General features: G+C 43.0%; 2 protein-coding genes across 5 annotated transcripts in view; one reads left to right on the forward strand and one right to left on the reverse strand.

The window, feature by feature from the left end:
• POM121L12 (POM121 transmembrane nucleoporin like 12) lies at positions 1–24,691 on the forward strand. 4 transcript variants are annotated; one of them, XM_072956752.1, is made up of 8 exons: positions 1–281; positions 4,338–4,489; positions 5,018–5,059; positions 5,431–5,629; positions 13,159–13,356; positions 16,684–16,780; positions 18,717–18,779; positions 22,764–24,691. In XM_072956752.1, exon 8 carries the CDS (start codon positions 23,435–23,437, stop codon positions 24,467–24,469), a length of 1,035 nt encoding a protein of 344 aa, XP_072812853.1. In that variant the 5' UTR covers positions 1–281; positions 4,338–4,489; positions 5,018–5,059; positions 5,431–5,629; positions 13,159–13,356; positions 16,684–16,780; positions 18,717–18,779; positions 22,764–23,434; the 3' UTR covers positions 24,470–24,691. The 4 variants fall into 4 exon arrangements, with proteins under 4 accessions (XP_072812853.1, XP_072812855.1, XP_072812854.1 ...); XM_072956754.1 differs by having other exon boundaries at positions 22,836–24,691; XM_072956753.1 differs by lacking the exon at positions 5,018–5,059.
• CLTRN (collectrin, amino acid transport regulator) overlaps positions 1–25,399 on the reverse strand; it is a 128,708-nt gene that overhangs the window by 40,161 nt on the left and 63,148 nt on the right. The gene's annotated exons all lie outside the window — the stretch shown is intronic.

The following is a 25,399-nucleotide window of genomic DNA, read 5'->3' on the forward strand; positions in this document are numbered from 1 at the left end:
AGCAATGGCAGTAAAGGCGCAGTCATGGCGGAGGGCAGGTGTAGACCTGGGCCCTGGCTGGGCGGAGAAGTTCGGGCTCTGACACCTGGACCGTCAGGATAGGACTTCAGGCTTTGTGGGACGTGGGCCGGGAGTACGGCGGAGTGACGTGAATAAGCGAAATGACGTGTCCGGCGTGAGGAGCGTGGCGAGGCGCGAAGGGGCGTGGCCAAGATGGCCGCGCGCATGAGCTTCCCATCCCGGTGGCGAACAGTCGGGTTCGCGCTCAGGGAAACGTTCTGGTAAGGTTGAGTGGCGACGTGGAGCGTGGGCAGCAGGGGGTCGTAGCCTATCAGAGAGAACTGGGACCCTCTCCTACAAACGACCACGCGCTGCGGCGGGCCCCGGGGCCGGGACAGCTGTTGGCCCCGCGAGGATGGCCGCAGTCCCAGCGGGGCTTCTTTATAGGATGAGGTGGGGGGAGGAGGCTAGGAGGCTAGGAATTGTCCCTCCCCTACTCTAATCCTGTTCCTCGACTATGGGGTTCACCAGAAAACTACACCCTCTTAGGGTTTTGTTTAAGATTTAAAGATAGAACAGCTGTTCCAGAGAGTTTGGGAAGTGAGGGGGTTGCAGTTTCAGAAACCCAGGCACAGCAAGCTGGGATTCACTTACATTGCCTTGTCGATCTCCGCGACTATGCCAAGGTCTCTGGACGGATTTACAACTACTGCCAGGGCAGAAGATCAGCAGCTGTCATGTGAACAAATATGAACCTTCTTAACCCCTCAATTATTTCTTCTGTCCTTTTTGTGTGTGTGCCCCGCCCCGGAGCTAGAGGGGAAGAACTTATAAAATACCAAGTGTCGGTGGCTGATTCTTTGTGGTATGAGTTAAAAGCTACTGCTCTGAGGATGCTGGAAAATCGTTGTTATTACTGTAATTCCCTCGTTTATTTTTGCTGAGAAACCTTGAGAAATATGGAGATACCGAAAATGTGTACACCTTATTTGGGATGGAATTATGTCAGCAACTGAAAACGACATTGCTTTCAGCTTCCCCTTCTTCCTTTGCTGACAGTCTGGCCATCTCCACTCTGCTATTTATAAGTTGCTGCAATATAGAGAGAAATCAGAAATCTCTGGCGAGAGAAGCTGCCCCACACCCTACCCATAAGCTGCCCCTGCACATTCTCAGAACGGTCTCTGTTCTCAACCTGCATTGAAGTCTACAATGAACCAAATTTCACCCCACTCACTCTAAGGAGGGCCCTGATAAAGAGCTATACTGTTCTGAGTATTTTGGAAGTGAAAACCTTTCAACTTTCTAAGGTTTTCCCCCTTTAGTCAGAAATTGTAAACTCAATACCAGGTCTGAAATTCACCTAAAGGCCAAAAGCAGCAAGGGCACCATTTCTGTTACTGTACACACCTGCTCTGTTGTCCCTGGAGCCAGGCAAAAAGCTGCCACGACTCAGTTGGTACACAATAAAAATTCAGTGAATTCTGACTGAATCTGAATATTGAGGGAATCTGATGCAAAGAGGGAAACAGCATTTCATGTCATTGCCCTTGGGCAGTTAGTTGCAGCACTTTAAGCAGTTATAGAAATGTAGTGTTTGGCAACCCCAGATTGGGATCATACTCTCAGAGAAGTGGGGGAGAGGAGGAAGCTGAACTTTCTCAGTCAAAGTAAAGAACCATAACTTTGCATTTAAATTTCAGAGAATTGCAGAAAGCTGCCTTCCTTTCTAAATCAGAAGATAAGAAAGTGAAGAGTCAATCTGATAAGAATCAAGGAATTTTGTTTCCAATGTAATTGTAACCTTTAGTAGAGTGTTGATGTTTTGCATAAGTATGAGTCGCTTAATCAGGCAGAGTTCAAGAGCTAAGGTATTTAATAAATACATGATCTACAAATGATTTTAAAAGGCTTTCAGAATCTATTTATTTACACATTCCTGTCTGCAAAACAGCAGATAAGGAAGGTGTAAGTAAAATCCAGGAGCTTAACGTAAATAATCAGTGATAGTAAAGTATGTATAGTACAGAAAGTTTACCTTCCCTGGGACCCATCCAGCTCATGGTCACATCTTTGCTGGCTCTGTAGTACAAAATGTAACTTACTGAGAAAGTGCATTCTGCATTTATACATTCCAGGACTCACTTGGAGCCCATTAAATAGTGATAGTATATTTTTAATGCTAAATTTTGCAATTTATAGTCCAGGTGCAAATTCATAAACATTTTTCTGATAAAGATCTTCCTGAAGCATATACCTAGACATAAATAATCTCATGTGTTGTTACAGGTGTTGCAGCCTAGAATTAGCTAAATGCCTTTTCTTTCTATTAGGATTTCCCTGGAACCCTCCTTGCCTTTCGTGCTCCGTTCCTCCCATGATTGCCTTTCACTCTTCCTTCTCCGTCTCTTGGCCTCCTTCATCACTCCATGGTAGTCTCCCTCTATACACCTCTTACTCCTGGGGGAGGGGATTTTCCTTCTCTCTAGACTCACAACCTCTCCTGAGCACCAGAGCCGCGTTGCCAACTCTCCTAGACCTTTCCTCTCGCCTGCCCCCTTGGCATCTCAAATCCAATAGGATTAGCAGTAAGAGTGCCATCCTTCCCTCCCCACCTGCTCCTCGTGCAGGGTTCTGTTTCTTTATTGAAGAAGTCATCCTCTTTCTACCACAAAATAGAATATTCTACCATATTCTCTCACTTGGATTATTGGAATTTCATTTCAAACTCCACATGCCCAAATCTGAGCCACTGATTTCCCACTCAAAACCTTTCCACACACAGCCTTCCCCATCTCAGTTCATGGCAGCTCCATCCTTCCAGTTGTTTAAGCCAAGAATCTTCCAGTCATCCTCCAGTCCTTTCTTTCACATCTTATGGGCTGTATCTCCAAGATATATTCAGTACTCAACCACCTCTCACCACCTCCACTGTGACTAGGAAGTTCCAGCCCCTGGATTGTCCTGAATGGGCTCCCTGCTTTTCTGCCTCCCATCCCAGTCGATTTCCAATACGGCACTGTGAATAATCTTTTAAAATATAAATCACATTATGTTCCTCCTCTACTCCAAAAACTCGATCGTGTCCCCTTTTTACTTATAGCACTGGTTCCTAACCAGACGTAATCCTCTTTCTCAAAGGGACACCTGCAGTGTCTGGAGACATTTTGGGTTGTCACAATTCGAGGGACGGTTCCACTGGCATCTAGTAGGTAGAGACCAGGGATGCTACTAAACCCCCTACAGTACAAAGACCCTACAGTACAAACTCCTTGACAAGAGTTACCTGGTCAAAAATGTCAACAATGCATGGTTGAAGAATAACCTTTATAATGGCCTAGAGGTCCACTTGGTATGCTTCCATTACCTCTGGACCTTGTCTCCTACTCCCCTCCTCCTGGTTCCCTCCACTCCTGCCATAGTGGCCTCCCTACTGTCCCTTTCATGTGCCAGACACTCTCCCACCCCACAGTCTCTGCACTATTATATATTCATATTTTTATATATGTGCTCTTCCTCTAGATAGCCACATGACTAATTCTTTCACCTCCTTCAAGGCTGTCCTTCAATTTCCCCTTCTGTCTGAGGCCTACCCTGAGCACCTTGTTAAAGGTACAACACTCCAGAGTCACATTACCCTGTTCTACTTTTCACTGAACTGATTCTAATTTTCTGTATAATTGACTCATTTATATGCTTGTTGTTTGTTGTTTATCTCTACATACTAGAATGTAAACTCTACAAGGGGGGAGGACTTTGTTTTATTCCCCTCATGAGCCTAGAACAGGGCCTAGCATTTAATAGATACTTTATTGATGTCCTGATGAAGGAAAGAATAAAAGAGTGATGAATTGAATGAAAGGTGGTTGAAGGAATTGTCTCCTCACTGACTTTCCTGGATCCACACTAATCTGGGCACATGGCTTGTGGGGAGCCAGTTATATACAGGTCTGCCTGGAGCCCTCACTTGTGCCTTGCAGGGTAGTGACAGCAACTGCTTCCTGCTTCCATTGGACACACCTCAGGTGTGGTTTTCTCTCATTTCCCTTGAGTGTAGCCTTCTCCCCTCCAGCTCAGAGCTAGTGGGGTCGAGGGCAGCAGTACAGGGAGAAGAGCTAGTTCACGGCCAGTGAACAGCAGTGAGGAACAGGAAGAGAGGGACGATGAAATGAGCACATGTGCCTCCTCGCTCAGCATCACTGTGTCCATAATGTGCTTTTTTGTATTGAATACCCTTCTTGGAAAGGTGGTATGAAGAAATTAAGTCAAGTTTGTAAGTGACGTGTCTTCAGTGCCCCCCCGCACCCCCCCCCCGGTTCTCTTCTTATGCCTTTTAGCACCTGTCCTCTCCCTGGCATTGCTAAACTATCGAGAGGCCTCCAATAGGTGGAAGGCAGAATCTGCTCAGACCTGGACTGGTGTCTGTTTCCCTTCCAGTATGATACGCATCTCAAGACACTCCCAAGAGGAGAAATTGTACATCTGAAAGGTAGAATTCATGCCTTGTTCAACTTTGGGTCCTGGAGCAAAGGAAATGACGATAAATGTTGAAATGAAAATGTTCACTGGCAGAATTCCCAACCTGTGAGGCTAAGTTAGGTTCATATTCGAGTAGGTTTCTCTTTGAGATCATGCAGGACTTCCGGGGTCCTTCAGGTCTTAGATGAGACCCACCTCTTACAGGACTAGCATTTAAAAGTGTTTCAGAAGTATAAAAAGCCCTACAAATGACTGATGGTGGCATGCAGGAAGGGAAAACCCCTTAATACCGTCTGAGAACACGCCAGCGGTAACTTCACAGTTCTGGGTTCTTAAAATTAGGATCAACATCTCCATCACCAAGGAAGCCTCCTCAGGGCATTCCACTAAGACTCATCAAGCAGCCACATGCCAGGCACTGTGTCCCTAAGAGATGCAGCCATGACAGAGACAGACACAGTCCCTACCACCGTGGGGCTTCGATGCTGGGGGGATGGAGGCGTCAAGTACGTTCATGATCCGTTATTTAATTCAACAGCAATACGCCCCATGACCAAGAAGAGAGTGCTGGGCTCACCAGGTGAGTGCACGGTGGGGCGGGCTTTGAGTACATGACCCTGGAGTGGATCGCCTGAAGACAGGGTAGGAATTAACCAGGCACAGATGAAGGAAGAGTGGTTCAGGGAGGGAGGGGCATCTGCACCAGCTGGAGGGAGCTTGGGGAGTTGGGAGAAATAAGTGCCCCTGGCTGGTGTGCAGACAGGAGCGTGAAGTGCATGTAGGGGAAGCAAGCCATTCTGTCCAGGGGTGACCAGTGAAGAACAAGAGTGGATACGTCATTGATTCTCATTTGCCTTCCCTCCCGCCCCACTCCTAATAATCTGATTGATGTCTGACCGGCCACCTCTGTTGTTTAAGGCTTTTCTTCCTCTGTCCTCCTTTTGCCTCTAGGTTATTAGGCCCCTGCAAGTTCTTTGGGAGCTGGTCAGGATTTCAAGCTAAAGATGGTGATGATGAGCCGCCTGAGGGCTATTCTTCAGGCCTCCCCATGCAAGTCACTGTGGAGAGGGATCCAGATTCCGAGGTCCATGCCGGTGAGGCCCTGCAGCCTCTACACCTGCACTTACAAAACCCGGAACCGAGCCTGTGAGTACGTGGCTGCCTTGGGAGAGGGGAAGGCTGGTTGTTTCCCACCGAGTCACGTGTGTTGGGTGTTGGCAGCGCTGGTGTCGGTGGCATTCCAGACTGGGATCAGATGCCTCGAGAACTGAGAATAACTCATTATTTCTCTATTTGTCTTCTAAAACAAACTTGGAAAGCTCTTTCTTTTCCTAGCTTCATTGAGACATAACTGACATATGACATTGTGTAAGTCTAAGATGGACATCGTGATGATTTGATACACACGCACTGCAAAATAATGACTACAGTAAGGCTTGGAAAGTCCTTTCCTTGACCGGTTTTAACTTGTTAAAGGGATGTCATGCAGAATTCGGCCAAGGGAGATGTCCCAGTTTCAAACACTTTGGAACCCGTTCTTTATCGTTTCTCGTTAGCAACTGTCTTGTAACTAAGGTTGATGCACAGACTGCGAATTATTTCTGTGAATCTGAACATTCTGGAAGTTGCATGTGATTGTTCGCAAGCAGTTCAGCAGCTTCACACTCTGGAATATTCCATTCCTTATTACAAACTGCAGCAGAGTGACTTCCATCTGACCAGCTTGCCGAGTGTGTGATCTGCTGTGTTTACAGCAGATCAAGAGAGGCAGCAGATGGTCTTCCCTGAAACCGCGGTGCTGCTGTCACGGGGGTGGGTCATTCTGTGCTGTCGGGGGCTGTGCTGTGCACCGTGCATGTTGCGTGGCATCCCTAAATGTCTCAAGACCTCCCTCGGTGTCCCCTGGGGGAAAAATAACCCTGGTGCAGAGCCACTGAGATGGCAGGGGAGGATAATGTGTGTGTTGGTGGAGACATGAGTTTAATGAAACGGTTAAGTATATTTCGTAGTTAGTTATTTTATATATGTTCCACCATTCACAGTGAATTCGCAGTTTCCAAATGTTGGTTTGCTTCAGGGTTCTAGGTTTTCAGCTTTTCCTCCCTGGGTTTCCTCTCTTTGACCCTATTTGCGCATGAAAAGGAATTATTAGTAATGCTAATCTAGCTAAATCCATTGTCTTGAAACTGCTTCATAAATATATTTTTTGTAAATTTATTTTGTTTTCTCCAGTATTGACTGTGTTTTTATTAAACTGAACTGGCCTGAGTCATAATAAATTTCTGGTTGCTGGGTGTGGCTTCCTACCAGCAGGCCCACATCCTACCCGGACTGGCTGCTTCTCAACACGGGCACTTTGCGGTCTAAGGCTTTTAGAATGGAAAAAAATAGTCATATTTATTTAGTTACTAGCAGAAAGGTTTTTTTTAACAGAAAGTTGAAAGTTAAGGATCTAAAATCCAATGTGCTCATGTCTTTAGAATAGTTTGCTCCTTTTGGTGCTGACGAAATCAACAAGTGGTAGCAGCTTAGGGAAGAGGGGCTTCCCTCGATTAATTTCCCACATCAGATGTTCTTGTTTGCAGGTTACTAAGACAGACAGGTGACAGTCACGATTTGATTTTGGTCTTGGCGCTTACACTGTCCCTCCCTGTTTCACCCAGGAGAATATTTGGTGTGTGCTGCCCTGGGCCCCTGAGCATGTCCTGTTTAGATATCCTGGTTCCTCATCTGTTTAGCTGTAAAGACAATCCTCATTGTTTCTGGAAGCCCAGGAAGCCCAGCAGAAGGCCCAGTGTATACTTGTGACCAAGAATGTCCCCAGGTTGTTGAGGGTCAGAAAAGATAATGTGGAAAGTCCTTAGCTAGTGGCTGCCACACAGTGGGGACTCAGCATTGGCAGCTACCTCTAGTACCACAGCCCTTAACCGTCATCACCATCTTTACCATCGGCATACGCTCAGCTCCTCCCTCAGATGTCTGACCATTTTTAGGATCGGGTGAAGCACAGTAAGGAATGACTGAAGGAGGAGGTGATGGCGAATTCAGAAGCGGCGTTTCCCTGGGGCCCGTGCCCTGTGCCTGACCTGCACTCCCCACCACCCGGGTAATCACTGCTGCCACGTCAAAGTGCTGTTTGCTGTGATGTCAAAGTGCAGACAGTAAACGTTGACAGTCCTAACTTTGGGGACTGGTAATATGATAAAATAAAGATAAAAGCCTGCACCTGTTACCCAAGATGGAAAGAAAATCAGTCTCACTTCATGTATCACCTAGTGGAATTTAGCCTAATTTTTGTCACATAAAAAGTTTCAGGCAGGAGATGTTAGAGTATAGGAAAATAAACTTAATAATGTTAATTTTTAATTTAATGAAAGAGAAAGAATATCATCTAAAATGGAAATGGTACAGACTGTTATTATTCTATTGATTCTTAATGTACCTGATCTCCCTACTTTTAAATGGAAGAGAAACATTTCTTTTTAGGACATCACGGAATAGAATAGGACTATATAAAATGTAGCGACTAGCTCCATGTATGAATTTATATGTGAATACAAATGTATTCAAATTTCATGTGGCTGGCACTTAACCATATTGGAAATTTTCATCATCTGAGAAAGTTCTAATTGACCGGACTGGTCTGGATCATAACTGAACTGTGTTAAAAAGTTGTTCTATGATTTCTTCAGATAATTTTAAGAGCACTAATAAAGCCTGGAGAACAATACTGTTAAAAAGCTTGTTTTCCAATGTCTTTATACACAATTCTGTTAACCTCTAGATAATGTAGGCTGGGATACCCTGACTATGTTGTCTTCCATTAACTTTCAAATAATCTGGAGAAACAGTGCACTGATTAAGAGCCCTTTGGAGTTATACTAATGGCCTCAGGGGTATCTGCAGCTATAAGGAACTAACAAATAGCTCTGAACTGACCACCAGGAAACGTGGGCCTTAATCTCCTGCACTGATAACTGCCTATGATGCTGTGGTTAGCATCAAAGTGCCATCTACAGCCCTTATGTTTTAACAAGGCAATTTGTGATTCTGTGACCATCCTCAGCAAAGTCACATGGAGGGTCCCTGTGCATCTGTCAGTGCGCTAAGCCCCAGGCCTGCTAGGATGGTGTTCAGTTTGATGGGGAAATAGCACATCTCAAGGAAAAGGACAGTACAGGGCAAGGCACAGGAGAAAAAGCTAACGAGGGCATAGAGCAACAATGTCCAGTAGATAAATGATGTGAGCCACATAGATAATTCTAGATTTTCTAATAGTCACATTAAGAAAGAGATAATGAAACAGGTAAAATTAAGTATGTAATTTAACTCACAATTTCCAAAATATTATCACTTTAATATGTAATCAATATAAAAATCATTAATGAGGTAGTTTACATGATTTTGTAATGTCTTCAAAGCCCAGGGGATACTTTACATTTACAGCACCTCTCACTGACTGACCAATGGATTGGCCTGGCACAGTTCTGGAATTGCATGACAACACCAGAGTTCGGGACAAGTGAGGAGAAATGACGTAGTCTTTCACATGAGAACAACATGATGAAGGTGGCAGTTTAGGAAAATTGACAGATGGTGACACACAGTCGAGGGGAGTGAGAGAGAAGAAGTAACCAAGAGGCTTTGCATAAAATATGCCATGAAGAGGCCTAAACTAGGCTGGTGGCCATGGGCCAGAGAAGAAAAGATAAACCTGAAAGATCCTTAAGGAAGAAACACTGTGGTGATCAGCAGAGTAATAGGAAATAAAGATAAAAGGAGAAGGAACCCTTCCCAGGGATGCCCTTTATATTGTACATTGACTCGCAGGCAATGATGGGAGGCCAGCTCAGATCATGGGGCATTAAGAGCCGTGGGGGAGGCAGATAATTAAGCATATGTGCATATAATTATCATTATACCCATGTAATAAATGTTCTTAAAGGAAAATATTAGAATCCTGTGATTTAAAAAAAAAATAAGAGGGGATCACATACAAGATAGTCTGAGAGGTGAGGAAGTGACATTTTTGCTGAAGTTGACAAGCCAAAATATAGGAGCCAGTCCTGAGCTGAGTGAGGGGAAATTGATTTCTGAGGAGGAGGAGCAGGAACGGAGGGGCTAAGGCAGGAATGGAGCTGAAAGAGGGACAGCCCCCCTCCCCCAAGGCTGGAGCTATAGGTGGTACAAGCACAAAGCAAATCAAAGCCAGGATCAGTCACAGAAACAAGAACTAAACCTGAGCACATGGCATCCGCAGGGCTTCTGTCAATGACCGTGTGGTGTCGCTCCCTTAAACCGTGGTTGAGAGAATCACTCTGTTTATTTCATTTTCCCCATACAGGAAAAAACTGAATATGCAGGCTCTGTCAGTCAGAACACTCAATTGTCTTCTTACTTTGAGGGAAAGTATGAGCAACTATCAAGAAATCATTTACTCTATTTTGTTAAAATGGAGCAAGAGGAAGGGAGGCGAGAACAGAAATGTGAATTTATGTTTAGCACAACAAGCCCTGGGCAGAAGCTGGCTTCACTATGGGCACAGTGACCAAGGGCCCCCTAGTGGGGGCTGGTCTGGGTCCCTAAAGGAGGAGGTGGGTGGGGGAAAGAAAACCTTCTGGAAGCTGAACTTGTGAACTGAAGGGCACACATTGATAGGAGCGTTAGGGTCATAAAAGAGCAACTGAAGGAAGAGGCCCGGTTTCCTTGGGCTGGTGTCTGCCTGGGTGACAGGAGAATCCAGGCATTCCCTGTCTGAGGTGGGGGGGGGTGACTAAGGGTGAAAGAGGGCATCTTCTTGGGGGCCTGCTCATTAATCCCCCCTCCCCTAGTCTCCACAGAAGACCCTCATGAATCAGTTTTGAAGGGTGTGACTTCTCCAATCCTCAGCCTCGGCCTCAGCGTCTCAGAGGGGACAATCTTTAAAACCGAACCTGGGCTGTTCTAGGGGTTTCTGGTTTGCATTCTAATCAGATCGTAATATTAAAATATTATACTGGTTCAAATGCCTTTCCTATTTTAGATTTTGAAACAAAATTCTTGTTCCTCTCTAAGGAACAAGTTCCTTTATATTAAGTAAAATAAATAAAAATGTTGGGTTCAGATCTCTCTAGGGTGAAAACTGTACTATGTTATAGAAAGTAATAGAAAAAAAAAGAATACTCTGAGTTTGCAAGAGATCATGGTTGCTCAACTTTGACATTATTTTGACATTTGGGGCCAGATAATTCTCTGCGCTGTGGCATGTTTAGCTGCATGCCTGGCTTCTACTCACTAGATGTCAGTAGCGCCCTCCTCTAGTTTTGATAACCAACAAAGGCTCTGCACAGTGCAGAATGTCTTCTAGGGGCAGAATTGCTCCCTTTGATGAGACCCACTGGTGTACTCTCAGGAGGATTCTATGTCTGTATCATTTTTGCCCACCCCGCCCCCCAAAAAAAGTAAGGCTAGGATTTTGAATTTATAGCTTTCATCAGCTACCAGAGCAAAAGAAATGTCTCTGCTCAAGGAGGAAACCAGAGACAAGCTTGTTTTTATGAAAAGTGCCGCGCCAGTCAGCCTGCCATGCACAGGGGGTTTGACTGGGCAGCAGCTGCCTTGTCACTCTCTCAAATCCTTAGGCTCATTCGCAGCGGTGGGGTGACATGCAGAGGGTCACTGGTGATGATTTATCTTGACTCAGATTTTGTCTGGTTTTCCCATTGGCAGAGAGCTGGACCACCCCGAATTATACTCGGGGGTTCTATCCATCATGCCTGGATGTCTCAAGAGCTCTCTTTGTGTCACAGGAAATCTGCTGAGATTTGTCAGGGACTCGCCACAAAGACCTGGTGCTTGTCTCTCTGGTAGAAAAATCACTATCAGTGATGTCATCAGTGCCCATGTGGGACAGAGTATGTGTATAAACCTTGATATACAATGTTGTTAGGTATTCATGTGACAGACAGAACTCCAGAGACCTTAGCAATGCTAATACTCTACCCAGGTTTTGCAGGATGGCTGCCTGATCCTCCCAGCTGGCTTATGTAAGAGATGAACTCAGTATACACGCTTATATGGGACCACATCATCCCTCCAATGGGATTTCTCTCTGGTTCTTTTCCCTCTGACACACTTCTCTGCTGTGATTCAGGAATTGTTCGAATCTGTCCTTCAGGGCTTAAGTGTCCCTGTGTCTCTTTCTACTCCATGGTGTGACCGGGTCAGTGAGAAAAAATAATTTTCTCTGTACCCTTCCAGATTCTTGGCTGAGACCCTCCCCCAATAATAAAAGACAGATTAACAAAAGCAAACAGATGTTTCATAACATATATATCTCCTATATACATGGGAGAGACCCAGGAAAACTCAGTAACTCCCTGAAATGGCCCAACCCACCACCGTCAATACCGTCTCCTGCTAAAGTCAAAAGATGCTGAGAAGGAAAGAAGGGGAGTCCAATTACAGGAGGTTATTAGGCAAAGCACAGTAACCAAGGGTAAGGTTGATATGCAGATTTAAATTGGTGCCTACTCCATTGACAAGAGTTTCTAGAGATTTAGAATCGTCCTTCTCTTCCTGGTACAAAAGAGGGACATCCTTAAAAATGGAGATTTCCCTTATATGTGTAAATGTCTCTTACAAAAAGTAATCACTACTAGGTTTTCAGAGCTTCTCCTATGTCTGCTGTTTCCTTAAAATAATCCTTATGCCAAAGAGGCATATTTTGGGGTGGCACACTCTCTTCCCCCTCAACAGGGCCTCCAAACACTGAACATCTTACTTACATATCTCAAATTAAGAAATTACTCCTGTGTGTGGCACACTTTGCATGACCCTGTAAACACCATACTGTCGAGAGACGGGACCCTGCCCTGTCCATGCTCCCATCTCGTAAACCAAAGCCTGGGTCAGGGAGACTTCAGGTTTGGCCCTTTGCAGGGGGCAGGGGACTGGCTGCAAAAAAAAATAAATAAATAAAAAAGGAAGGAAGAAAGGAAGGAGGGAAGAAGAAATTACTCCTTTTCCTCCCAGATTCATCAGTATCTTTCTTAATTTTTCCAAAACCCTAGAGTATGCCCCATCTCAACTGGAAGCCTATAATATTACACTGTGTAAAAGGATCCCAGAAATCTTTCAAACTGCAAGCTAAATTATAGGATGCATGCTATGCAAGCCTTTATTTTTAGTAGCCAACCAATTAAAAACTTACAATGCTTGACTGAACATTAGCTTTCCAGAAATTCTTCCTCCACTATCCCCATTTCCTTTGTTGAAAGTAAGTCCATTATTGAAAATGTCATCAATTTGTCTCAGTATTGAAAACGAGTTTGGCAGGTGGGGCCCCAACAATTATCAATAAAGAAAAGAAACTCATTGGAGAACACCCTGTTTCTGCGTAGTGCTAATCTCCACACATTGTACGGTTACCACAGGACTGGGTCACACTTGCTTCAAGTGAGATTAGAAGGTCAACTGAGGTGTGTTATTTTGACAAGATATCAGAAGGCTGTTCCTCCACAAGGTGCACTCTGACCTGCTTTCCTCCTCTGCCCTAGTCTATCCATTAAGCCCCTGAGTAGCTCATTCCTAAGACTGAGATTTCATCAGCCTCGATAGGCTCTCCACAATGAGAGTTTCCTGGTGTGGGATCCCAGCTAGTAGGCCTCTCAATGACAGCCCTGATGTGCTTTCTCCCAGTGCACCCTCTCTGGGAGAGCATGGACCTGGTCCCAGGGGGCGAGCGCCAGTCACCCATCAGCATCCGGTGGAGGGACAGTGTCTACGATCCTGACTTAAAACCGCTTACCATCTCTTATGACCCCACTGCCTGCCTCCACATCTGGAATAACGGGTACTCTTTCCTCGTGGAATGTGAAGATTCTACAGATAAATCAGGTGGGAGCCAGACCTGTGGTCTTGTCTGGAGTTAAAGGGACAGTGTGATGTCAGCATAGGCTACATCACACTGCTTCCATGGGAGCGTGGACCTCTTTGTTAGCAGTGGCAAGGGACTCATTGGACCTACTTCTTTTTTTTTAATTATGAAATACACACAACATGAAATTTGCCATCTCAGCCATTTTCAGTGTACATTTCAGTAATAGGAACTACATTCACATTGTTGTGTAACTGTCACCACCATCCATCCCCATAACTTTATCTTGCAAAACTAAAACTCTATACCCATTAAATAATAACTCCTTATTTTCCCCCATTTTACTTTTTGTTTCTATGAATTTGACTACTGAGTACCTCATATAAGTGGAATCATACAGTATTTGTCTTTTTATGACTGGATGATTTCATTGAGCATGTTTTCAAGGTTCATCCATATTGTAACATGTCAGAATTTCCTTCCTTTTTAAGGCTGAATAATATTCCATTGTGTGTACAGTTAGCCCCTGGACAACACAAAAGCCAGGGGCACCAACTCCACGAAATTGAGAATCCAAGTATAACTTATAGCCAGCCCTCCCTATCTGCAGTACCTCCATATTTGCAGATTCATCCAGCCACATGATGGATCATGCAGTACTGGAGTACCTACTTTTGAAAAAAAATTTGAGTGTAAGTGAACCTGCACAGGTTCAAAACCATGTTGCTCAAGGGTCAGCTGTGTATATCACATTTTGTTTATCTCTTCATCTGTTCATAGACACTTGAGTTGCAGCTGCCTTTTGGCTATTGTGAATAATGCTGCTACAAACATGGCTATACAAATATCTTTTCAAGATGCTCTTTTCAATTCTTTGGAGTATATACTGAGAAGTGGGATTGCTGGATCCCTCTTAGACTTTTTTGAGTGTATGAAAAATGTCCCTTTTCATTTTTATGCATGTTTCCTTCTACTAGTATAAGTAGTATTTTCTATTAATACATACATCTCTATGTATAGATTCTGTAACTGATATGGAAGATAGGGCATGAAGTTAAAACTTTGCTAGAAATTTATTTTCTGTGTATGTTAAGTGTATGGTAATCTTGCTCTGCTTGTTGACTTTATAGATAACTTCTGTATTAAATAGTAGTAATAGTTAGATTTTAAATGATAAAATTGCAATACAGTTGATCCTTGAACAATACAGGTTTGAACTGCCTAGGTCTATTTATACATGGATTTAAAAATTTTTTTCCTTCCAGTTTTATTGAGATAGAATTGACATACAGCACTGTATACTTGTGTGTGTGTGTGTGTGTGTGTGTGTGTGTGTGGTGGGGCGGGTAATTGGGTTGTATTTATTTATTTTTAACGGAGTTTCTGGGGATTAAACACAGGACCTCATGCTTGCTAGGTATGCACTCTACCACTGAGCTATACGCTACCCTCTACACGGATTTTTAAAAATAAATACATACTACAGTATTACTTCGTCCTCTGTTGGTTGAATCTGCAGATGAGGAACCAAAGATAAGGAGGGCCAACTATAAAGTTATACGCTGATTTTCGACTGAGAAGTGGTCAGTGCTCCTAACCCCTGTGTTGTTCAAGGGTCAACTGTACAGAGCAAAAGGCTAGTCAGGCAAGAAAAAGACATTTTATATCTTTCGTCACCCAGTACCATGTATGTATTTTGTCATTCACTGATTTATTTATTCAACATTTACTGAATGCCAACCATGTGCTAGACATGGCACTAAGTGCTAGGAATACTAATTCAATTCTTGACTTCCCAGAGTTCAGAGTATAGTGAGAGAAGCACACATGAAATGAGAATTTTAAAGCAAGTGTGATTTGAAAAAGGGTTTCTGAAAGTGCTGTGGGACCACAGAGGAGGGTGTGATGTAGACTGCTCAGAAGAGTCACTAAGGAAGGGACATCTGTGTTGGGTATTGAAGGATGAATAGCAGTTTGCCAAGAGGATTAGAAGGGCATTCCCGACAGAAGGAAAATCATGTGCAAAAGCGGATGTTCAGAAAGTGGCCAAAAACCAAAGTGGCCGGAATGAGAATGTATGTTGTGGGGAGAAGCAGGAAGAATGGTGATAACTGAAGTCTAAGAGGGCAGACGAAAAGCAGGCTTATTAGACACTAGTTACTTTTAAGCCAGAGAGTGATGTAGCATGATTTTATCTAATTAATTAGTCAACTGCTTTTTTTTTTTGTGGCTTAGAATTCTGGCTTTCATAGTATCTTTTTTTAAAATTGGATTTATTATTTTTTAACAGTATTATTTATTTATTTATATTTTATTGAAGTATACTCAGTTTACAATGTTGTGTCAATTTCTGGCGTACAGCACAATGCTTCAGTCATATGGGAACATACATATGTTTGTTTTCATATTCTTTTTCACCGTAAGTTACTACAAGATATTGAATATGGTTCCCTGTGCTATACAGTATAAACTTGTTGTTTATCTGTATTATATATATATATTAGTTAGTATTCAACTCTTTATTTTTTTTTTAGATTAACCCAGACAACAATTCAGGACTACAGGGTCCAACTAATCCATATGGGAGATGGTGGGAGCCTAAATGAAGGCTGTGGCAGTCAAAATAGAGAGAAAGCAAGTTTTAATAAACATTTTTAAAATAAAAGCAATAGGACTTGGAGATGGAGTCCTCTTCAAGTGAGGAGAAGGCGAAGTTAACCATGACCTTGAGGTGTCTCGCTTAGGAGGCTAGGGGGATAGGAATGCCAGAAAGTTCATGAGTGATGGACAAGGAGTAATTTATAGGGAAGTATAAGGAGCAATAAGGAAATAAATGTTCTTCTTACAACTTTTCCCCTAATTTAATATTAAATGTTACATTAAAAATTATAGAAAGAAATACATTTTAAGTGGTGATCCCTCAAAAAAGAAATGTGTCTTCTACTCCTAATTCCCATAGGGAGAATCTGTTTCTCTCAAGATAAGCATCTTTTCTCCTTTTGATGTAAATGGATTTTGGATTTTAGTATTTCCTGCAAATCAAGATGGGAATGAACAAACATCGATCCCTCACTGAGATGTTACTTGCTTTACTATATAATTAAAATTATAATTTTCTCCTCAAATAAATCCCTTTTTTCCAAAGTAGTATTAATTGCTGCTCCCACATAAATTTCTTCCTGTTCTTTATTTCTATCTCATTTTGCATCAGATTGTCATATGCTTTCCCCAGTGGCTTTATTTTGGGTGAAGAAACATATTTAAATATTGTAGCTTGAATAAGGCTGTCGATTTATTTTGGAGGAATCCTATATTGTCAGGCACTAATTCTTTTACTGGTGTTTCAGCTGCACTTGGTGCATCGGAATGCAGTCCAATTTGAAAGCTTTGGAGATGCAGCAACTGGAGGAAGATAGTTTGGCTGTGATAAGAAGACTTTTAAAGGTAAAAAAAATCTTACCAAGTTTAAATAATGTGTTGTATTCTAGGATGAAAAGATTGAACATTAGAATATTGTTATTTACTTTAAGAATATTGGGATCAATACATTGGTAAGATAAATAATGCTTAAAATACAAGATTGTTAAGAATATATTTCAAATGATATAACACTGTGCTGTCCAGTATTGGTAGCCACAAGTCATGTGTAGCTATTGAGCACTTGAAATGTGGCTGGTGTGAGTGAGGAAATGAATTTTTAACTTTATTTGATTTCAGTCGATTTTCACTTAAATTTAGGAACTGACAGTTCAGTTATTGGAAAACTTTTAAGAATGTTTGGAACAACTTGGGTATGTGTATCTAGATTTTCAAGCATAAAAAATACAAATCAAGTATCTCTGATGAAAATTTACCATTCAAATGGATATGTGCTATATGTATAAAATACACAACAGATTTTCAAGACTTAGTAAATTTTCATATTGATTACATATTGAAATGACAGTATTTTGAATATATTTGGTAAAATAAAATGTTATCAAAATTAAGTTCACCTCTTTTTTGTTGTTGTTGTTAACTTTTTAAATGTACCTCCTAGAAACTTTATAATTACCTCTATAGTTTGCATTACGTTTTTATTTTTAGGCACTGGTATAAAAGGATAAAGGCAAATAACACTAAGTAAATGACAGTTAAAATGTGAGATTTGTTAAGAATATATTTTAAATGGAGTAAAAAGATAAAGGCAAACAACTATGGGAAATGATAAGGAAAGGAAATAACATTTATGAGCACAATGTGACTATACATTTGCGGAGTGCATCATTCATCTCCCATAGAAGTCTCTGATGGCAAACGATCATCTCCATGTTTTAGATGAAGAAAGTGAAGCTCAGTGAGGTTAAATGATTTCCTGCCGGGTCACACAGCTAGCAACTGGAGAACTAGATTGAAAATTTGTGGTCACACTCCACACAGGGCCTCTGAGCTCCTGCAAGTTCTGCAGGTGCAGGCCTCCTGCAAGCTCCCTACCTTAGTCCACTCAGGAGGCTTAGTGTTTCAGGGGTACCCAGGTTTTGTTTTAATCAGGTATGTATGATAAGACATATAGGCATGGAAATGGTTGTCATGAGGGAAGAATTTTATTATACTCACAGATACCTAAAAAGAGGAGACATGGCACACCATGCAGGGCCATGTGGGGAAGCACCATGGGTGGTCAAGAGCGAGTGGGCAGAAGCTTTATTGTGGTTTCCATGGGAAGGAATGGGTGAGACAACATAAGCAGGTTTAGGATTAGCTAGTTTAGATAATTTCAGCAGGCTCTGGGACATAGAGGCTTTCCCTCCTTGTCTGGTATGTGGCCCTGGGGTAACTAGGAATGGCTCAGAGTGTAAGAACCCCCATAAAGGAGGTAGTTGGGGTCTGAGCTCTGGATTGGTTGGTTTGCATATGAAAGGCATGCTCCCTGTTGTTTGGTCTAAGAATTGGCTAACCCTGGGAGAGGCAATCCCTCTCGTGTCAGCAAGGCCTCAGATATCAAAGCATCAAACACAGAAACTGGAAAACATAGTTAATTACACTGAGGCTTCTGAGGATTCAAGGACCTGAACGGAAATCTGGGCCTGACTCTGCTCTGGCTTGCTCTGACAGCTTCAGCCTCCAAGCACCAGTGAGACCCAGAGAGGGAGGCTGATGGAGCAAGGGACACCTTTCCCTAAAGACTGGGTTCCAGCCTGTCAGCAAACAGCCAGCTCATTTGTTTTGTATCTACATTCATTCAGTGATGTTTATAACATTCTAAATTGTCAATTTAAGTGCAGTTTCAGTACCTTGGATTGTTTTTAGGTAATCACCAGGTATCTGATTTTAATTTACATTCTGTTACAATTCCAGAGTGAGATGTCATTTGTTAATATTTTCTTTCATTGTTCTTTAGCGAGGCAAACATCATAAAGAGCTACAGAAATTGGTGGATACTGTGGCATTGATTACACATAAGGTAATTTTTTCCCCCTAAATCACTTGCAGTATATTTTGTTTCAGTCTCGGAGTGAAAACACTAACAAGGCACTTTGAATTGGGAAATGTATTTCACCTCAATGTAATTCAGGTTCTCTTGCAAGTTGCCTTTTAAGACAACTTGCCATTTATGACACTTGTGTTGAGAGAGCCCCTGGCCCTAGGATACCTTGCAGAGGACAGAAGTGATTTCATTAGGCACAGACCACTCTGGTTTGGCTGCCATGCCACTGAGCATGTGGGGACTCAGGGACAAAACGAATCCCCTCCTCTGCTCCTGACCCCTGCTTCTTCCCAGTCCTTGTGGAAACACTTAGGGCAACCTTCTGGAATCTAGCCACCCTCTCATGGGCAGGGAGCAAAGAAAAGTTGGACACAAACATGGCTTGTCCAGCTTTAAAGAACAATTACCCACAAACTTCAAGTTGGATACCTCTGTCCAGCCCCCATGATTAATTTGCACTGCACTTTTATACATTAGCCAAGACAGGGAAGCAACCTAAATGTCCAATGACAGATGACTGGATAAAGAAGTTGTGGTATATTTATACAATGGAATACTACTCGGCCATAAAAAGAATAAAAGAATGCCATTTGCAGCAAGATGGATGGAACTAGAGACTGTCATTCTAAGTGAAGTAAGCCAGAAAGAGAAAAATATCATATGATATCACTCATATGTGGAATCTAAAAAAAGAGAGAAAAAAGGACACTAATGAATTCATCTATAAAACAGAAAACAGACTCGCAGACATAGTAAACAATCTTATGGTTACTGGGGAAAAAGGGGTGGGAAGGGATAAATTCGGGAATTTGAGATTTGCAAATGTGAACTACTACATATAAAAATAGCTTTAAAATTTTTCTTCTGTATAGCACAGGGAACTATGTTCAATATCTTGTAATATCCTTTAATGAAAAAGAATATGAAAATGAATATACATATGTATATTCATGACTGGGACATTGTGCTGTACACCAGAAACTGACACATTGTAACTGACTGTACTTCAGTTAAAAAAACAAATTTGCACTGCACTTTAGAAAGGAAAATTCTATTAGTCTCTCTTGAAAAAGAAAATCCTCCTTGTTTATGCATCAGCTGCTGCCTAATGCCTCCCAAAGAGTTCAGAGGAGACCACCTGCTGTAAACTCACTAGAATGGAGGGAGAAAATGGTTTTTGCTATGTTCCCACTGAGGAGTATCAAAAATACAAGTTGTCAATTACATCTCAATTTTTTTCAAAAGTCAATTATATTTCAATTTTTAAAAGAGAGATATGCAGTTAATTATAGGAGCAAAATATGAGCATGATTCTGTCCTAAGGTGCCCAGAGGTACCTGTGGCTCCTCTGGACCACTGTTAGTTCCTCAGACTCCCCTAGAATCATCACCACATCATCCAGTTCCTGAGTGGATTTCACCACTAAAGGATAGCTTGATGGACCCTTCTCTTGGCCAAGATACCCTTGTGGAATTTGAGTTGTTTGCTTCCATCTGCCTGATGCCTGCCTGCCCGGATTACTGGACCTATTCAGGGTGCCTGACTACCCTGCCACTCCCTGAGTCTGTCAAAATGATTAAGCAGCAACCTCTAGAGGTTGATCATGAACAGGTACATTCTTCCCACATTTTTATGTAAGGAAATTCTGGTCTGCCCCTTTGAAACAAGACTGGGCTCAAAAAATGAAAGAAAGAGAGAGAGAAAGAAAGAGAAAGAAAGGGAGAAAGAGAGAAAGAAAGAAAAGAAAGAAACAAGACTGGGCTCAAACTTTGGCATCAGTTTTTAACATCTTGTAATGCTTATACATTTTTATTAAAATGAGCTAACATCTTGTCTCAGTTTGAACATGGATTTGGAGATACTTCAGATTAACCACAGAGACGAGTAGAAGAACATAAGCTTTTTACTTTCATTCTTGATGGTAACATATATTTTACTGTATGTGCATTGTGTAGAATCACCATAAAAATTAAGACTCTTTAAATGGAAAAATGCAGGCTAGAAATGAATGTGTTCAAAACCCTATAATTTCCTTAAGGGAATTTTACTGTGAAACCTCAGGCTAAAGACATAACCCAACAATATCTATTCAGAAATTGTATTCTAAGTCAGGAATTTTTACTTCATATTTATTTTTCCTTTAGAAACTAAGATTAACTGGTGGTTAACACATTAATAGAGAAAATCCTATTTAATTCATAAACTAACTAAACTACAATAATAACTGCTTTCACTTGGATGTATTGGATTTTTATTGCTTAAAATGTTTTCACTAGAACAAAAGTTTCCAAATTCTTTTTTATGAAGACAACATGAGACCAAAATCCACCAAAGATTGGACCTGCCCCCTCAGAAGTAAACAATAGGCTAATATCTCTCAAGAATATTTAGAAGAAAAGGAAGAAAAATAAAATATTAGAAACAGAAAATTCAGCAGTATATCAGAAGAAATATATACTTTGTCTAAGTAGGATTTTTTTCTAATAATGCAAGGATGATTCAATATCAGGAATGATATCATATGATTAATGTACTTCATCCCATTAGCAAATCTAAAGGGAAAACTCACATTTTCATCTTCATATATTCCTAGAACACATTTGACAAAATTCACCATCTATTTTTTAAACATTTAAAAATAAAACAGAAATGAAAGAATTCTCTAACTTGATAAAGTAGATTAATCTCAGCTCAAAAGTAAATAGTATGCCTAGTGTGGAGAGGATATCTACTAAGTCCACTATTATTAGCATATTAAATATTAAATTGAATTAAATTCTCATAGTAGCCAATAAAGTTAAACCAAAAAAGATAAGAAATTAGAAAAAATAATTAGTGGAGTACCATATTAATTTATAGAAATCAATTCCTTTGACATAAAAATCACATTTAATTAGAAGATATAATTGAAGAAAGAACCCTACTTATAATGGAAACTAAAAAACTAAAATACTTTGCAATGAACTTAACATAAAATGTCAACAAGAAAAGCTAAAACATTCCTAAGGGACACAAAAAACATGAACTAATAAAATTCATGCCGTGTTATTGAATAGGAAGACAACATAAAGACACCTTTGATGTCCATTCCCCTTATTATTCTCCATGGATTGTTTATTCTCCATACATTTTATGTGGTCCCAATAAATATACCAATAGTTACATCTTGGAAGGCTGTCTTGTGCATTATAGGATGTTTAGCACCATCCTTGGCCACCACCCACTGGATGCCAGTAGTAGCCCCAAGTACTGACAATCAAAAATGTCTCCAGACATTCTCTAATGTCCATTGCAAACTCACCCCTGGTTGAGCACCACTGATATATGCTAATCTCCAATATCAACTAACCAGTGAAATCCCTTACCTTTTGCTGGGTAAGAAAAAACAGATGTCTTCAAAGTCAGTGAAAATGGCTTGTAATTAATCAACAAGTTGATTTACCAGTAAAGGCATAGGGGTGACTGACTTATACCTGCCTGTAGCTTATCAGCAGAAGACTGGATTGTTGGAGGTTTTTAACCACAAACCAGAATGAAACCCATTGGGTTATACTGCAGATAGGATGTGGGAGATTCTGCAGACATTGGAAAGAAAAATGCATTAGAAGAATCCACACCCAGTAGCATTTAAAACATCCAGTCTGATGCCATTACCACCTTAAGAGGTATATTAGACATGTATGAAGAGTCATTTCTATTATGGAAAAGTGTCTTTAAAAGAAAGTTATACCATGAGAAAATTTCTCTCTTTTCAAAATCATTTACCTGGGAATCATTCTTACATAAGAAATCAGTCCATCCCCCTTTTCCCACAAAAAAGGAATTCATCACTGAGTAGAGAGTGTTAGGGACCTCATTGCCCCATGGTGCCTAGGCTGACCACACCTTAGTGTCCCAAAACATTTAGCCTCTCTCTAACCTCAGAAACCCTCTGGTGCTTCCTCATTAAACTCTATTTAGTGTCCTCACCATTCAGACATCCAACTCTCAGGTGTGGATTGAATCTGTTGGCCACTGTTGGATTTGCTGCAGGATTCTACTTTCTGTCTGTCGCTTATCCCAGCATTGCATCTGGCTCAGTAGGAGTCTTCTGGATGTGCTTCTGAGGGACATTTTCACGAGAGGTTGATTCATACCACTGTGAACAGAACTCCAAACCTAAGCACTATAATCAACTACCAAATAGCCCTTGGACATTTTGTTTTTGAAGTCAAATGTTTTGAACTATTAGTGGAAAATGCGCCTCACTCTACTCCAGTATTACCAGTAGAACTGAAAGAAGACAAGTGGCAGTAGTACCCAACAGAGAACACTAGCTGTGAATGGATGAAGACTAAAATTTTAGGAGAGTCCACATTGAAAGAACGTTGTCGGGGCTAAAACATAAATCCTGACTGCCTTTCACCATGTCCTTAAGAGCAAAATTGCAGTAAGTGACATTAGCAACCATTCTAGAAGAATAAAACACACATCCCCTTTACCAATACAAGTAAATTTGCTCTTTTTCCTTAAAGGAGCATTCAAGTGCATTATGCTCATTTTTACAATCATGAAAGAGAGGGCCCATCTGTGAATTTTCTGTAATTTTCAGACCTGGTAGAAAGTATTCTATTTTCTCCCTTTCACGTCACATGCAAAGTCAAGGCACTCCTAGGCCCCTGGGCCCAGACCAAGCGCGCGCGGAAGTGGGAAGCTGGAGGTTCCCCGCCTCAGGTAGCAGGGGCGCCCGCGAGGCCCGGATGCCCTCGGGGCGCTGCATCTCCGCGCGCAGGACCCCGTGCCCAGATGGCCTCGCGGAGCCGACGCCCTGTGCGCGGGGCTTACCGCCGAAGCCAACCGTCGCCCTCGCCCTGTGCGCTTCGCGTCTAAGACTCCGAGGACGTGCGGAAGCCGAAGCCCCTCGAAGGCCCCGCCGCCACCGCCGCCGCCGCCCCGCGATCATGGGCATCTACCTGAGCAGCTACCTGGGCACAGCCAAGGCCACGCAGCCGCTCCCCGCCCGGGAGCGCCGGCCCCCGCGGCCCAGGCCCGCCCTCAGCACCAGCCGCCTGCCGGGCGCGGATCACGGCCCCATCGTGTGCATCCGCCTGGTCCTGAGCGACAGCTCGCTCCCTGCCGCCCCGCCCCGCCGCCGCGACCACGACGCGGCCCGCCAGGCCGTGCTGCCCGCGGCCTGGAGGCGCTTTCCCAGCGGGCCGCCCCTCCGCACCGCCGTGGGGCTGGATCTTCTCGGCCGTCGCAGGAGTTACCCGTGGGCCGCCCGGAACCCCCGCCGCAGCCGGAGCCTGGTGACCGTCCAAATCGCCCCGCCTCAGCGCAGAGGGAGCATCTACTGCTGTCCCCCCGCCCAGGAGCAGCCCGACCCCTGCGCCAAGGAGACCGTGCTGAGGGCCCTCAGCCAGTGCAAGAAAGGGAAAAGGAAGTTCGACGGGCCGCTCTGGTTTGAGAGCCCCGACCTCAAGAGCAGCAGTCAGAGCCCGGAGCGCAGGCTGTCGGCCTTCCAGCCCGTGTGGAGAGATGGCATCGTCCGGTCCTTTGTGCCCAAGACTGGGCCTCTGAGAAGCTCCAGCTCCCAGTGCAACCGCGACCGAGAGGAGGACACCGACTCGGGCCTGACTACCCCCGGCCCCCTCGGCCCCACCCCCACCCCGGCCCATCTCCCCTAGGCAGGACCCCCAAGCCCAGAGCCACCTCTCCCACCCTGCAGAGCCCGCATTCAGGAAGCACCGCTGAGATCCAACCCTTTGCCTCCTCCTGCCCACGCGCCCCTCCTGCCTACTCCCCAGAACACCCTTCTCGGGAAGGGATGCTCTCCCTTACTGCCCAGTTTAGAGTTTAAAGGTTGTTCTTACTTTAAGTAATAAAAATTGTTTTATTAGCCTAGAGATTGTCATTGTCTTTCTTTCGAAGGTTCAAATAGTAGGATTTGGTCCACACCGTGGTTTCTCCACCCTGGCACAGCAGGGGCCAGGTAATTGTTTGTTACGTGCTGCCTTCTGCATTGTAGGGTTTTAGCAGAATCCCGGGTTTCTATGCTCTGGGTGCCAGTAGACACCCACATGGTGACCATAAAACACATTTCCAGTCATTGCCAGATATTGGGAGGGAGGGGGGCTGGGGAGGTGCAGAATGACACTGGTGCAGAACCACTGAAGGACAGTGCCCTCTACTGGCAGAAACAGTCAAGCTTGGTCTTCCAAAATGTGCGGTTTTCAAAGTCAGATGAACAAAACAAGGTGGTGTGTGCTTGGCAAAAACACTTCCCCCGTTTCGTAGAAAGCTGTTGGCTGTGAACGACTCATGTTTTTGGCCTTATCAATAACCAGACAAGACAGATTTTTTAAAATGAGCTACTCATTTTACCTCTTCAGCTTGGCGAAAAGTAAAAACTTAAATCATATCAAGTGCTGGTAAAGATGCAGAGAATTGGGTTTCTAGGCTGTGCCGTGGGTGTTAATGGGCTCGGCTCTTTGGGAACAGCATCTGGAAGTGTTTGCTAGAACAGAGTGTGGCTGTCACAAACACACACTCACACACACACATACACACACAACACACGCACCGATTGCTGAGGATGTTCTTGATAACACCCTTTG

Source organism: Vicugna pacos, chromosome X (genome assembly GCF_048564905.1).
Source record: "Vicugna pacos chromosome X, VicPac4, whole genome shotgun sequence".
NCBI classification, from domain to species: Eukaryota; Metazoa; Chordata; class Mammalia; order Artiodactyla; family Camelidae; genus Vicugna; species Vicugna pacos.